Raw genomic sequence first — 13,873 nt, forward strand, 5'->3', positions numbered from 1 at the left:
CAAATGAAACTTTAATCTTGAATATAAATTTATAGAATTTAATTAAATTTAATATTTTGAGTTGTCATACCACGAACTTTTTTTTAATTAAAATATGAAAATTCATTTGCAAATTGCTGTAGATGATGTTATTTCATCTTTACCTCAAACATCAAACCCTAATCCAAGTAATGGTTTGAGATGAAATCTTAACAAACAAGAAATATATATATATATTTTTATATTCATTTATTCATAACTTAAAATTTCCATCATATGAATCATATTTAATATCATCTATTTACTTGACATTTTCCAGAAACAAATAAGAAAAAAACAAACAAACCCATTGCACCTCGTAACATCACAATTCGGACATTGATGAAGAACCCGAATTTGAATTTGAATTTGAGAGGCCCACGGCAGCCCAAAGAGGCGAAATATGCCCATTTCAGCCCCTTCTCGGCCTGCCAAAATTCTCAAATCATTATCCTAACAATTTTGCTTCTTCTCCAAAGCTTTCATCGAGTAATGAATTGTTCTGGCAACACTGAAAAGACAATGTTTAAAGGGAAGCAAAAACAAAGGATATGTTGGCGTTCACTCTGATTGCAGGAACGACACCTCGAGAGAACACAACCAAACATGAATCCCAATCATCCAAGGAAGTACCATAATGAAAGAAACGCAAAACAACAATATATCATTTTCTCCAAACAAAGGTCAGATTTACAGAGCAGAATACTCCTTCAGCAGTGTTTCATTGACGGTTAGATCAGTTCCAGGAAATGCATCTTGGGCAAATCAGAACCTTCTCCACATTGACCCACTTTTCCATCCATGATTGTCGTCCATATACAACCTCAAACCATAACCGAACAGTCGAAAATGAGCTAACTTGACATGGAATTTCGAGATTTCAATTCCTCAGGAATGCTACAGTAGCAACACGTGATCCCACCGATCCTCCAAACATGAATGTTGGATACGAACTAACATAATCAAGGTAGCGGAATGGAGCAGGATCTCCTCCTGCCTCTTGGTCCCCTAAGGTCCCAATTTGGGAAGCAACAACTTTTCTTTGATTAAAGGTGTCCACTTCTTGCACCAATTCATCTTTTGTACTATTACAAGACGTAATCACCTGCCAGAGGAGGCTTATTATTTCTTAATCCATTAAGCAGGACAATAGTACCCTTGCTATGATACAAGGCAATGTCAACTGAAAATTATGTAGTAACTTCAAAAAGGCTCAACTTGAAAGGTAAATGAATAGTGTTATTGAGATGCTCACCAATACTCCACCAGGTGCAACTAAACTTGAGACGGAATCCCAATACATAATCCTAAACGTCAAGAACAAAATCGATTAAATCAGAAGTGCAGTCTTTGATGCATTGTAGGTCAGCGAGTGTTGTGTGAAAAACACTATTAAAAGGTTGAGAATAGAAGAAAACCTCAATGGGTCATTGGAGGGATATGCAAAGAAGAGACTACTTTGTTTTATGACTTATATGTCATATCCAGCTAATAAAATAAAATGGAATGGGCATTCATATGTGTTGATGAATGTGCAAATGCAAGCAGGATGCTAGTTGACCTTTTGATAGGGCCATCAGGATGCAGTCCAATAGCATCTAGGGTCCCTTTATCCAAGACAAGTTGGTACTTCCTTTCTATCTTCGTCTCAAGGACATCATCAACCTGGAACCAAATCAGTAATAGCAAAATTACACTTATAAAACAATCATTTGAGGCATGGAATGACTAAGAAGGACCACAGGGAAGACTTGCACAATTACATCAGGAAGACTGAGCTGACAGAGAAATTAAATTGCTTACAAACGACTTAATTCTGTAAGCAGAAACCTCATTAGACACACTCATGTCAACCCAAATCTCACCTAAAACATGATTATCTATTACAACACAAACAAGCTTTGCTGTTATGGCTAACAAGAGCTGAAAAAAGTAACAAATACCTTGTGTAACCCAAAAGGGAATTCAAAAATCAAAATGAAATACAGTAGCCGGCTTTTTAGCACAAAAAGACCAGCCTAACAATTTGAGAGCAAGCCAAGTATGATGTGACAACCATGATGATAGGCCTAGATACTATTCATCATCATTATCATCACAAGCCTTAATCCTCCTAAATGAGATTGGTTACATGAATCCTAGCTCTCCACTTATTATCTCTATCCACGGCCATTTCCTAGTAAGGCCACTATATTGCATCCATATCTAAGGGCTTCTCTTTGGTCTTCCTCTATTTCTTTTATAACAAACTTTCCATGTCATCCATTATAATATCCTCATCTCAGTTAAGTTCATATTTTACAAGTAGTTAGCAGACCAACATTCTAAGCCATGGAATAAAGATAGTCTTCTAGTCATCCCATAAGACACATTTTACCATTAAAGGATGTCATAATCACATAAAATACTAGACACACTTTTCCACTTTTGCTATCAAGTCTTGATTCTATAAGTAACATCCTCAATAATCTCTCATTCTTATATGATAATTGATCCAAGATACCTAAAAGTTCTCATACCATGAACTTGATGTTGGTGAATCCATTACGATCAGCAAGGCTTCGGGCAAGGTCAATAGCACCTTCACTGTAATCAGTTCCAGTGAGGTCAGAGAACCTGAAACCAAAAAATCACAAAAATTAGTACTTTTGCAATCTATAATAGAAATGCTAATCAGAAAAAGGTACGAATTAAATACTAGAAACTGCCCCCCCGGGGGGGAGGGGGGTTGTTTACATCTACTTGGAGTGTATACTTTGTAGACATATATAATCAGAATGTTGTCCTGCTAAAACTATTCTGTATGCTGGTAGAAGTTACCAACAATGTCCACTGAACTAAACCAATCAAAATGGAAAGGTCCCAGGGCGAACTCAGGAAAGTTAACCATGATTCACATGCTGGCTCCATAATTTGGGGGTGGGGAGGGCAGGGATGTTAACTAAATTTATGCATCTAAGCACCTGTTTTAGATAAGAGTGAGACTGTTTATAATTTATAAGAATGAGCTAAAAGGAGCATGAGTCAGACCCACCTAGTGGAATTAATGCTTGATACATTGTTGTTTATTATATACAAAAAACAAGAATATCATATTCTTGAATTTTCCTAGCACTGATACTGATCTTAAGCAACCTTTCTCACATCTTTCCCTACCCAAAAGGAGAAAGCCAAAAAGATGCCTTGTATCAACACTACTCTCTCCCCCTGCCCCCCCAAAACCAAAAAAACAAAAACAAAAAATAATTCAACCCACCAAGGTCGTGTCCAGTGTTCAAGGATTTAGAGAAGCATGGGACACTCTTCACTCAATTATTGATGTCACAGAACCTTTGCATCATAAGAAAAAGTTAAATGGAAAATGGTAAGGAATCTCCAACATGTTATGCTTCAAAATAGCATCTGCAACCACCCCACCCCAAGACAAATATAAATAGATAAACAAACAGAAAAAGCATTGCATGCATCCTCAGGGCATCATGTTGTGGTGGAAAATGATACTAAAGCCAATTTTTGGTCATAACATGGTGGAAAATTTGCAAAAATATCATTCTTCTTCCTCAGTCATCCCTAGCAGAAGTTTGTCAAATTGCCAAATAGCAACAGGTGTCAAATGGAATGGCCAGGCAAGACAATAAACATATTCTAGGGGAAAGGTTAAAAAATCGTTGGCCAATAGACAACTACAATTCACTTTCTTAAATCATTTTTCTTATACATGGTTGCAACTAGCAATGGCTCTCTAAGCCTTAGCTTACTAATCCACTCTGGCAGACTCTGAGCCTTAGCTTTATTATCTCTGCAATAAACAACATTGTAAAATACATATAGCCTTTAACTCCTTCACAATAAAATATATTGTTATCCCATTGGCCTAGTATGCATGCATGTAGTAGTCATATGTCCAACATTCTAACTGATTTTTACCTTTTCAGAGGCCAGGGTATTGCCCGGTCAACGACAAACTCTCAGCATTAGTAAAGTTCATAACATCTAGTCTACTAAGCACACCAAATTTCCCACATCAGAATATATGGTGGTTATAGTTCCATACAATGTGACAGCATTAACTTATAAGATAGTAAATAAACATGGATTAGCTAAATAACAAAATGATCTTGAACGATAGGAGTTAAGTGATCTGGTTGACCATATCAATGGTAACTTTGTTCTACATCATCGTTAAACTAAAACCAGTATCTCTTTGTGACTCCAGGCTAAACCATAAATATATGAATATTGTCTCCTGATATCCCATCATTTCCTCTTTTGAAATCTTTGGTGTTGTTCCAGATGAAGGCCATATATATCAGCCACAGTAATACTGTTAACAACTTTGGAGAATAAATCTTTAAATATTAACCTAATTTAATGGCCGTACAAAAGATATAGTCATGGATATGGATGATTAAAGAGGTGAGATCCATGTTGCTGACCTCACCTAGTGGAATTAAGGCTTGTAAGGATGATTAATTTTGTAATTTAACAACCTCAGATATGACAATTTAGTTGTATTCCAGTGCAGAAGACATGACCAGTGGTAAAAAATTACCCCTGCTTCGCAAGCTCTTGTAGAAGTAGACCATTGCCAGTACCAATATCAAGGACACTCCAACCGGACAAATCTTTGTCACTCTGTTCAACAGGCCCAGATGTGTCATCATCAACATGATTCACCAAGTTGACCTGATAAATGCTAGTACACAAGTTTTTAGTCCAAGAAGCAACGGTCTCCATAACATCAGCTCCAAACCTGCAGAGTGAAAAAAAAGTTAGAAGAGTGAGTTTCAAGGACAGTCATCCTATGCAATAGCACTCTCATGAAAAAACAGTGCCCATTTCCTCCAACATTTGCCCTCTTCTCCAAGGGAAAGAAGGGCGAGGCAGACAGTGAGAGTGTTTGCGCATGCACTTCCCTGCATGAATGGTTATTGTTGTTGTTTGCATCGAGTGTAAGCCCTAGAAGAAACCAGTGAAGTCCATAGTATCAAGCGGCAGATTATTCTAAGTATAGTTATGTACTTATGTATGAGGGGTATAATAGGAAATGTGTAGTCTTTTATTTCCCTTGTAATATCCACTCATAATGTTTATAAGTAGAAGACATAAGGCAGCCATTTCATAGCGATTATTCATTCTAAACGTGCGAGTGCAGTGTGTGAGAGGAAAGCTAGAAGAAAGATAAGACTTTGTAATCTCCAAGATTGATTGTACTTGTGTGTGTGAGAGAAAGAGAGAGAGGGACTCTTGTGTATTGGTTTCATTACTTCTTTAGTGGATTTCTCTCAGATCTTGAAGCGGTCTGAACCAGGATAAAGTTGTGCATCTTCTTGATTGGTTTGGTTGTTTCTTTCATTGTTTTAAAACTGTTTTCAATTCAGTTTTTCATTTCTGTGTATTGGATTGATTTCTGGTGAGGGTGTGAATCATATTGGCATATGAATTGAGTGATCCTAAGAGCTCCTAATCCCAACAGTTATCAATATTTTATATGACTAGATGTGACTAGTCCTTGAGACCGGAGACTGAAGAAAGTTAATAGATACTTCACAATGGTCAGCCTTAAACTTACCAAACTTCACCAGCATGGCCATGCTCACGAAAATTTGCCAATTCATCTGCATACGTGGCATCCCAGTAACTATGGAAACCCAACATTGATGTAACTGCTTCGGCATCTGGTACATCCTTGTCAGAACTGTTGACACAAACAAATTAGAACTCAAAAGGCCATTTTGGATTCTGCTAAAGCATCTTATGCAGTAGAACATAACAAATATAAGCCTCCCAGAAACACTACAAACCCACTCCAGGAGTTTAAACACAACAATAAGCTACCAACATCTTAAGTCTGAACCGTTCCCAATACCATAAAGCTCCACAAGCAACATAAATCAGCAGTTCGTAAAAAAGAAGATAAAAAAAGCGAGCGCTCACCAAAATTAAAAATTAACCAGATCCAACAGTACAGATGGATATGCATTTCAAGATCCTAACGTATTGCATACTGGCTCCTCGTAACATCTTATCATAAAGTGTACGAAGTTTTTTAGGCCGCTCCATAACCAACAGTTCGAGAAGAATTCGTTGATAAAAGCCCGAGCAAGAAATTAACAATCCTAGTTCAAGACCTTCTCGTCGAAATACATTAACAATCTGTCTGATTTAAAAAGAAGGAAAGAGAAATAAACGCGTGGAAATCTAACCTCACTTTTCGGCAAGCAAAAAGAAATGGAGAAAGAATATCTATCCAAGAATTGTGGATCGCGAACCTGTAATCGGAGGTGGCAGTAAGGGTGGCGGAGGCAGCAGCGAGAGCTTCGGAGGCGTCGGCGTGGCGCTGATCGTCGTCGACAGTGCTACTCCCGTAGTCACTTTTTATGGACCACGAGTCCGCCGCCACAGACCGGTCGTCGTCGGAGATCAGATCGGCGGCGGCGGGAGGACGCGCCTGCGACACGTCGGAGTCCTCCGGCTGCAATCTAATCCCGGCCATAGAAGCCCTACAACGTAAAAGCCCCAACACAGAGAGAGAGAGAGAGAGAGGGGAGAAAATTGAATTTGGGAAGGGTTTTAGAAGAGGAGAGGAGATGGGTGGAAGAAGCAAAGATACAGCTGAGAAGGGAGTGGACAAATATCAAAACGACAAATTCAACGTGTGCGCGTCGTTCTCAATCTGTACGGGCACTCCACTTTTTATTTATTTATTTATTTTTATTTATACAATAATATTAACCCAACCCACTTAAAAATAATATTTACATATAAAAAATATTTAAAAAATATAAAAATAGTCTTCTTCCTTTTCTACCCTTCCTCCAACAATTATTTTCTACCACTTTTTATTAAATTCGATTTTGATGTTTAAAAAACAATTTTGGGTTTTGAATTTGTTATTAAATTTTAAAACTAATGTTTCAATGTATGACTATTTTACAAAGGAAAAATATCAAACTGCCCCTCAACTATTTGATTTTTATCAATTTAACTTGTCTTTTTTCTAGCTCAAATTCATTTTTAAGATAATATTTATTAACCAAAATATAGATAAGAAAAAGTGAGATATTGAAAGTATTTCAAATAAAAATATTTTTTATTATGTTTGTTAAATTTATTTGAAAAAAATTATAAGCTTTCTTCTCTTCAAATAAATTTATTTCTTTCACATTCACATAAATTATTTTAGACTTTACAAATAAGTCATCTTGACGCAATCTTATCTTACCCATTTTAACAAACGTTATCTAAATTGTTTTAAATGATTTTGTCCTTAAAATGCTACTTTTTTTTGTTTACAAAACTTATCAAATGTTAATTTTTGGTTCAAATTAACTCATAAATTAAACTATTTTAAAAGTTGAAAAGTGAATTCAAGTTAAACTCATTGAGGTAACATAAATGGTTTACCATACATATTTAGAAGCTTGAAATACGAGAGATTATGGGTTCAAATCTGTTTATGGGTGAAATTATATATGTATAATTGTCTGTGTTTATCTAAGGAACCAGGTCTGTCAAGGTTTCAGCTTACAAAAAATCTATCTATTTATCTACGACTACGAAATAAGTGGATACTTTTGTGATCGAGAGATTTCTTAAATTTTTCAGGCTTCAAAAAAAAAAAAATTAAAACAAAATTAAAAGCAAAATTTAACCATAATAAAAAAAATAAGCATCCAATTGATCTTTCTTCTTTTTACAAAAATACCAATAAATTTAGGTTATTTACAAAATTATCACTATTACAAACGTTGATTTATGTCGATCACAATAGTCACACTCATCAAGATATATTAAATTCATATTAAACTTTCTCAACATTAAATATTTTGAATATAATAATTGTTATTTTGATTATTTCAATTAACTCAGTTTTTTGAAATTTCGATTTTGTTTTATTATATAAATTCAGTTAGTTTAGTTTATTTTGGTTGTCAAATCCATCTGTAGTTGTTTGAAATAATCAAATGTACATAACCATCCCTTTCTTACTAATGTTTTAAAATTAAATAAAACAAAAAGAATTGTATTTTTTTATATGTATACATAAACAAATTTATTACTTACCTAACCCAATCGGGGCATCAGGGGGTGCAAAATCAGATAAGAATGAGATTACTTAAGTACCATAAGATATGTTATCGGATTAAAAAAGTTTAAAAGTTCAAAATAACTATATAAGCTAAAAATGTAAATTTTCACTTGATGAGGTCCTAAATAATCGCAAACAGAATAATTCTGATATTTAAAAATCTTTTGAGAGTTTTGCGACAATGATAGATGAACATTTATTATAAAAAATATATGTTTTTAATATTGATTTTAATATAACATTCAAGTTTTCAATGTTTAACTTAAGCATCAAAATATTTACACATAAACTATCATGTGTCCTCTAATTATTGTCTTTCTTGCAGAATTCAAATGACTTGACGATAATATTTTTAATTAATAAATTTATTATTGTGTTCAAACGAGGACGACACCATAAATTACTTGCCATTTAATTCAGAAGTTTAAACTACTAAATTAATATTGTTACTTATCCAGTCTATATAATCCAATATGATGGTTTCTTGCTCTTATTCAGTATTATAATAATAATAATAATACTTTGCCATAATTGGTGGAGATTGTTGGCAGAGTTACAGCCAATAGCTTAAACCATAGATAATTTGTCTATTCATAACAATTTGCCAGTGCTGAACCATTGCAAAACAGTGAAAAGTGATTTGAATTTCAAGAGGGCTGAAAGGCCTTGATGCAATTGCTGGGAAAGCCTGGGCCTGGGCCTGGGCCTGAGCCTAAGCCTGAGGTGAAGCCACTCATCTTGTCAATCTCTCATTGTGTTGATCGTGAATCCGTTCCCAGTTTCAAGCATTCTTCCAATGGCTTCAACATGCTGTTTAAGGGACTGCCTCATGATAGGCAAGAAGATCATCTATTACTGCTTTTGGGTTGTTTTCTTTTCCCCCTAAAAGCAGGTTATCTTGATTCATGCTGTGTAATAGTGGAGGATTATCAATGATTTGGAATGAAATTGCAGAGATTCCACTTCCAGTGATAGAATTAATTTCCTCGTCGGATCGAGCAACAATCCAATTATAATGTTATTGGAAGCTAAGAAACTTGCAGTAACGAATGCGGGTAGTTTGTATTTATCCAACTAAAGTAAGGAAATAGCTCAACAAAAACAAGAACAAAACCAAAAATTTGCACTGTAAGTGACAGTCATCTCCAGGAAGGAAAACTTTAGCAGTGTGGCCAGTTCACATTGGCACCACCACCCAACAAAAAAAATGTATAGCTCTTACCTACCAAATGAGAAAACAAAAATCATGCATTCTCCTTAGCGATATTCTCTGCCTTCGCGAGCACGTCTTCGATTCCCCCAACCATGTAAAACGCTTGCTCGGGAAGCTCATCGTATTTCCCATCCAGAACAGCCTGCCAAATCATGAACAGAAGAGTTTCTAGCTCCATACATTGTGTGAACAGAAGAGTTGTAGTTCTATACATGCATTGTGTGTGTATGTTACACATTTTGATGGATTAGTTCAATGTTGTACATAGTAGGAGGCAACTGTTTGTGATTGTGATTACCTGGAAACTCGTGACAGTCTCTTTCAACTCGACGTACTTGCCAGGCGAGCCAGTGAACACCTCTGCAACTTGGAATGGCTGGCTCAAGAACCGCTGAATCTTGCGAGCGCGAGCGACAACGAGTTTGTCGTTTTCACTAAGCTCATCCATTCCCAGAATGGCAATGATGTCCTGAAGGCTCTTGTAATCCTGGAGGACCTTCTGTACACCAAGAGCAGTGCCATAATGGTCTTCTCCTAGAATGCGAGGAGAAAGCATGCGAGATGTTGAGTCCAGGGGATCCACAGCAGGGTAAATGCCAAGCTCTGAGATCTGATTTCAATAACAATGGCAAAGTCACAAACAGTACGATTTTAAGCCCGATTTAGGGGGGGTGATGGATGTGTGAACTCGGTGCAAGAAGAACCTGTCGGGATAAGACAGTTGTCGCGTCTAGATGCGCAAAAGTGGTGGCAGGGGCAGGATCAGACAAGTCATCAGCCGGCACATACACAGCTTGGACCGATGTGATCGAGCCTTTCCTAGTCGTAGTGATTCGCTCTTGAAGGCCGCCAAGATCTGAAGCCAAGGTTGGTTGGTAACCAACAGCTGATGGAATGCGACCCAGCAAGGCAGACACCTCAGAATTAGCCTGTGAAACAACCAAGAACCGGGGGGCAACCAAGTTAGTGAACTCTTCATATGGTACGACAATAACAATATGGTAAGCCTTTATCCCGCCATGCCTAATTTCTAGTTGGCCAATCATTTTTATCTATAATTTTATCGACTTTACCTGAGTGAAGCGGAAGATGTTGTCAACGAATAGGAGCACATCCTGGCCTTCGGCATCTCGGAAGTGCTCGGCGACTGTCAGTCCAGTAAGTGCAACGCGAGCGCGAGCGCCTGGAGGTTCGTTCATTTGGCCGTATACAAGAGCGCATTTGCTCTCGCTCTACAGTTTCATGTTGTAACAAGTTAGCCAAAGTGAACCAAAGAGGCATACTAATCCAAGTTACAGAGTCACAACCAAGTATACGTACTAGCTTGTCACCAAGCTTGATGACACCACTCTCAACCATTTCTCTGTACAGATCGTTGCCCTCGCGGGTTCTCTCGCCGACACCAGCAAACACAGAGAAACCGCCTGATTAAGGTGAACGATGAGAAGAGGAAACAGAAGATAAAACGAATGTTAAGTATCTTCCAGGATTGAATTGTGAACAAACCATGAGCCTTGGCAACATTGTTGATTAGCTCCATAATAAGCACTGTCTTCCCCACGCCGGCACCACCAAACAGCCCAATTTTTCCACCCCTTTGATATGGAGCAAGGAGATCCACAACCTATGGAACATTACAAAATATATAATCATTCTAAATGGGAACGAAAGGAAAATAAAAATAGAAAGAAAATTTGCTTCACATGAATTCGGGGCAAAAATAACCTTGATTCCAGTAACGAGGATTTCTAGTCCAGTCGACTGCTCGACGAAGGCTGGAGCTTCTCTATGGATGGGAAGATAATGATCGGATTCTTTGAAAGGAAGAACAGTTAGAAGTAAGAACAAGAGCTAGAAGAAGAAGAAGAATCAAGAGAAGTGAATCTTACTGATTTCAGAACTCCCATCAACAGCCTCTCCGATAACATTCATGATACGGCCAAGTGTAGCCCTGCCAACTGGGACCTGTAAGCAAAGTTAAGAGTGACGAATAGATAATTAGGAAGCAATAAGCAATCTAGAAATACATGAGGATGAATGTGAATCACAGAAAACAAACAGAAAGTGAATTATTAGTAACATTATTCGAAATCTTTCTATGCAAACACGAACTTATATAGTCCTTAGATAAAAACATTCATCCGATCTTACTTTCACCATTGTTTCATATATAAATATATATAGATCCATGCATGAAGAAAGAAAGTAAAAGTAAAAGAGATTATATTTACCGTAATAGGAGCGCCAGTATTGAGGACCTTCTGGCCTCGAACAAGCCCTTCAGTGCCTTCCATGGAAATAGTCCTCACCATGTTCTCGCCCAGATGCTGCGCCACTTCGAGAACCACCCTCACCGGGAAATCCTGAACCTCCAGCGCCGTCATGATCGGCGGCAACCCTTCGTCGAATCTCACGTCCACCACAGCGCCGATCACCTGGCATACCTTCCCGATGGCGCCGGCGCCCGTGAACTCATTCGTCACCTTCCCGCCGCCGGACCCAGGCTTCACAGGCGGCGCCCGCGCATCCGCCGGAGCCGCGGCGGAGGTGGCGTAGCCCACCCCGCGCCTCAGCAGAAGCCCCGCAGGTGAAGGGCGAGACAGAGGCTGGCGCCCGATCACGGCGGAGCGGCGGAGGGAGTTTCGGAGGACCAAAGGCAGGAGCTTTCGCGAGGCCATGAGGTGGGGTTTAGGTGAGAACGAAAGGCAATGTCTGGTGTTTTAACGACAAAGAGAGAGAGAGAGAGAGAGAGAGAGAGAGATTCAGCGGGTTTGTTAGATATCTGAATTTTCCGATGAAATCGCTGAAAATCTCGGCTTGTGAAGAGTTCAAACTTCGAAGACCCACCTCACTGCAAATTCATGCCTTTGTTTTTTCTTCACCAATTTACTCTTTCAAAGAAGCATTTAATATATTATATAAATGGACATTCTTTCCACCTCTTTGGGTTAATTACTATTTAATCCAAAGCAATTGGGATTCTTGCTGGTGAAACTTCAAAAATCAAAATCAAAAGAATCCATGGATTGCAGGGAATTTGGGTGACATATTTGAGATAATCAAATATATTGTGAACAACTTTAATTAATTTTGCAAAGTATAAAAAGGATAATTTATCTCAAAATTCAAAATAAATCATTGTTGTTAGTGATGTGACATAGACAAAAACTCATTAAAATGTTAAAAAAATTAAATGTCCAAAATAATGATTTGGACTAAAAATATAAATTTTTCTTTAACCAGGGGTCTCAAATAAAGTGCAAATAAAATAATTTCGACATTTAAAAATCACTTCAAGGATTTTGCAAAAATAATAGATATTATCTAAAAAAATTATAATCTTAACAAAACTTAAGATACCAGGATGAGCATTATATATAAAAATTTTAATTTTAATAGATTTTGAATTTTTTCATATTTTTCTATAAATATACGAGCCCTCAATTCAAAAGAGGTAGTCTTTGATATTGATTTCAATACGATGTTTAAATTTTTAATGTTTGACTCAAACATTAGAATATTTATTCAGATATTTTTCTATGCATTCTGATCGTTCTCTTTCTTATAAAGTCTAAATGACTTAACGATAATTTTTTAAATAATAAATTTATTATTATATTTGAATGAGATATTACTAAAAAGATAGACTATCTATGTCTTGTATGTTATGATGGTGAGTTGTTTTGAAGCATTGATTACGTCTTAAGCATGCTTTTTGGCATGATTGATCTACCCATGTATATACGTGTTAAAATTTTAATATATATATATATAATTTATCATATAAAATATAATATATGTATAAGGTAAAATGGTACATAAACTTGTATAATTTGGTCAATTTGATACATAAATTTTTATTTTTTTGTTAATTTAATACATAAGTTTCTAATTTTGATCAATTTTATACAAATCAAATAGGATAAATTATTCCCACACGTCCTTTAGTTTAAGCCTTTTGCTCAAACACCCCCATATCATATGTTTTTTTGGCAAACAAGTTCCCGTATTTTTTCTAAATTGCCATAAAGCCCCTTTGTTAGATTTTGTACAAATACCTTGAATAAAATGAGATGAATTAAAATTACTCAATCTTTTTTCATATGGAGGGCCAGCTAGACCATAAAGTCATTTAGGCTGTCGCCTAAGACCCCATATTTACTAAAGTTTCAAAATTTTATAATTTATATATATTTTTATTTTTTAATAATAGATATTTTATTAAAAAAATAATTCAAAATAAAATTTAAATTCCAGTTTGAATTTCCATGGACACCCAACCTAATAATAATTTATGTTTTATCTTTTCTTCTCAATTTTTAAGTTCTCTCTTTCCCCTCTTTCCAATTTTCACTTCTTAAGTTTTAAGATTATAAATTTATTTTTAAAAATCTCATTATTCTCAATTTTTTCTTCTCAATTTTTATCATTTTTTTGTTTATTGTAATAGTTTGTTTGAACTTTTTTAATCTCTTAGATATTATATTTTAATTAAAAATTTATTATCGTTAAGAGATTATCTTATTTTGTAATTAATTAATTTTTAATTT

The 13,873-nt window shown here is 36.2% G+C and overlaps 2 protein-coding genes across 2 annotated transcripts; both read right to left on the minus strand.

Annotated features, from left to right (window-relative positions):
• Positions 1 to 656: 656 nt before the first annotated feature.
• Positions 657 to 6,625, minus strand: LOC127809735 (uncharacterized). The gene is made up of 7 exons (XM_052348764.1): positions 6,291 to 6,625; positions 5,591 to 5,716; positions 4,571 to 4,771; positions 2,538 to 2,634; positions 1,580 to 1,683; positions 1,274 to 1,325; positions 657 to 1,123 (listed from the first exon to the last, which is right to left on the minus strand). Exons 1-7 carry the CDS (start codon positions 6,512 to 6,514, stop codon positions 899 to 901), a joined length of 1,029 nt encoding a protein of 342 aa, XP_052204724.1. The 5' UTR covers positions 6,515 to 6,625; the 3' UTR covers positions 657 to 898.
• Positions 6,626 to 9,153: 2,528 nt separating this feature from the next.
• LOC127810366 (ATP synthase subunit beta, mitochondrial-like) lies at positions 9,154 to 12,001 on the minus strand. Its single transcript, XM_052349805.1, has 9 exons — positions 11,555 to 12,001; positions 11,213 to 11,288; positions 11,049 to 11,137; positions 10,830 to 10,947; positions 10,644 to 10,747; positions 10,397 to 10,555; positions 10,028 to 10,252; positions 9,622 to 9,933; positions 9,154 to 9,465 (listed from the first exon to the last, which is right to left on the minus strand). Exons 1-9 carry the CDS (start codon positions 11,999 to 12,001, stop codon positions 9,355 to 9,357), a joined length of 1,641 nt encoding a protein of 546 aa, XP_052205765.1. The 3' UTR covers positions 9,154 to 9,354.
• Positions 12,002 to 13,873: the final 1,872 nt, after the last annotated feature.

Source organism: Diospyros lotus, chromosome 9 (genome assembly GCF_014633365.1).
Source record: "Diospyros lotus cultivar Yz01 chromosome 9, ASM1463336v1, whole genome shotgun sequence".
Classification (NCBI taxonomy): domain Eukaryota; kingdom Viridiplantae; phylum Streptophyta; class Magnoliopsida; order Ericales; family Ebenaceae; genus Diospyros; species Diospyros lotus.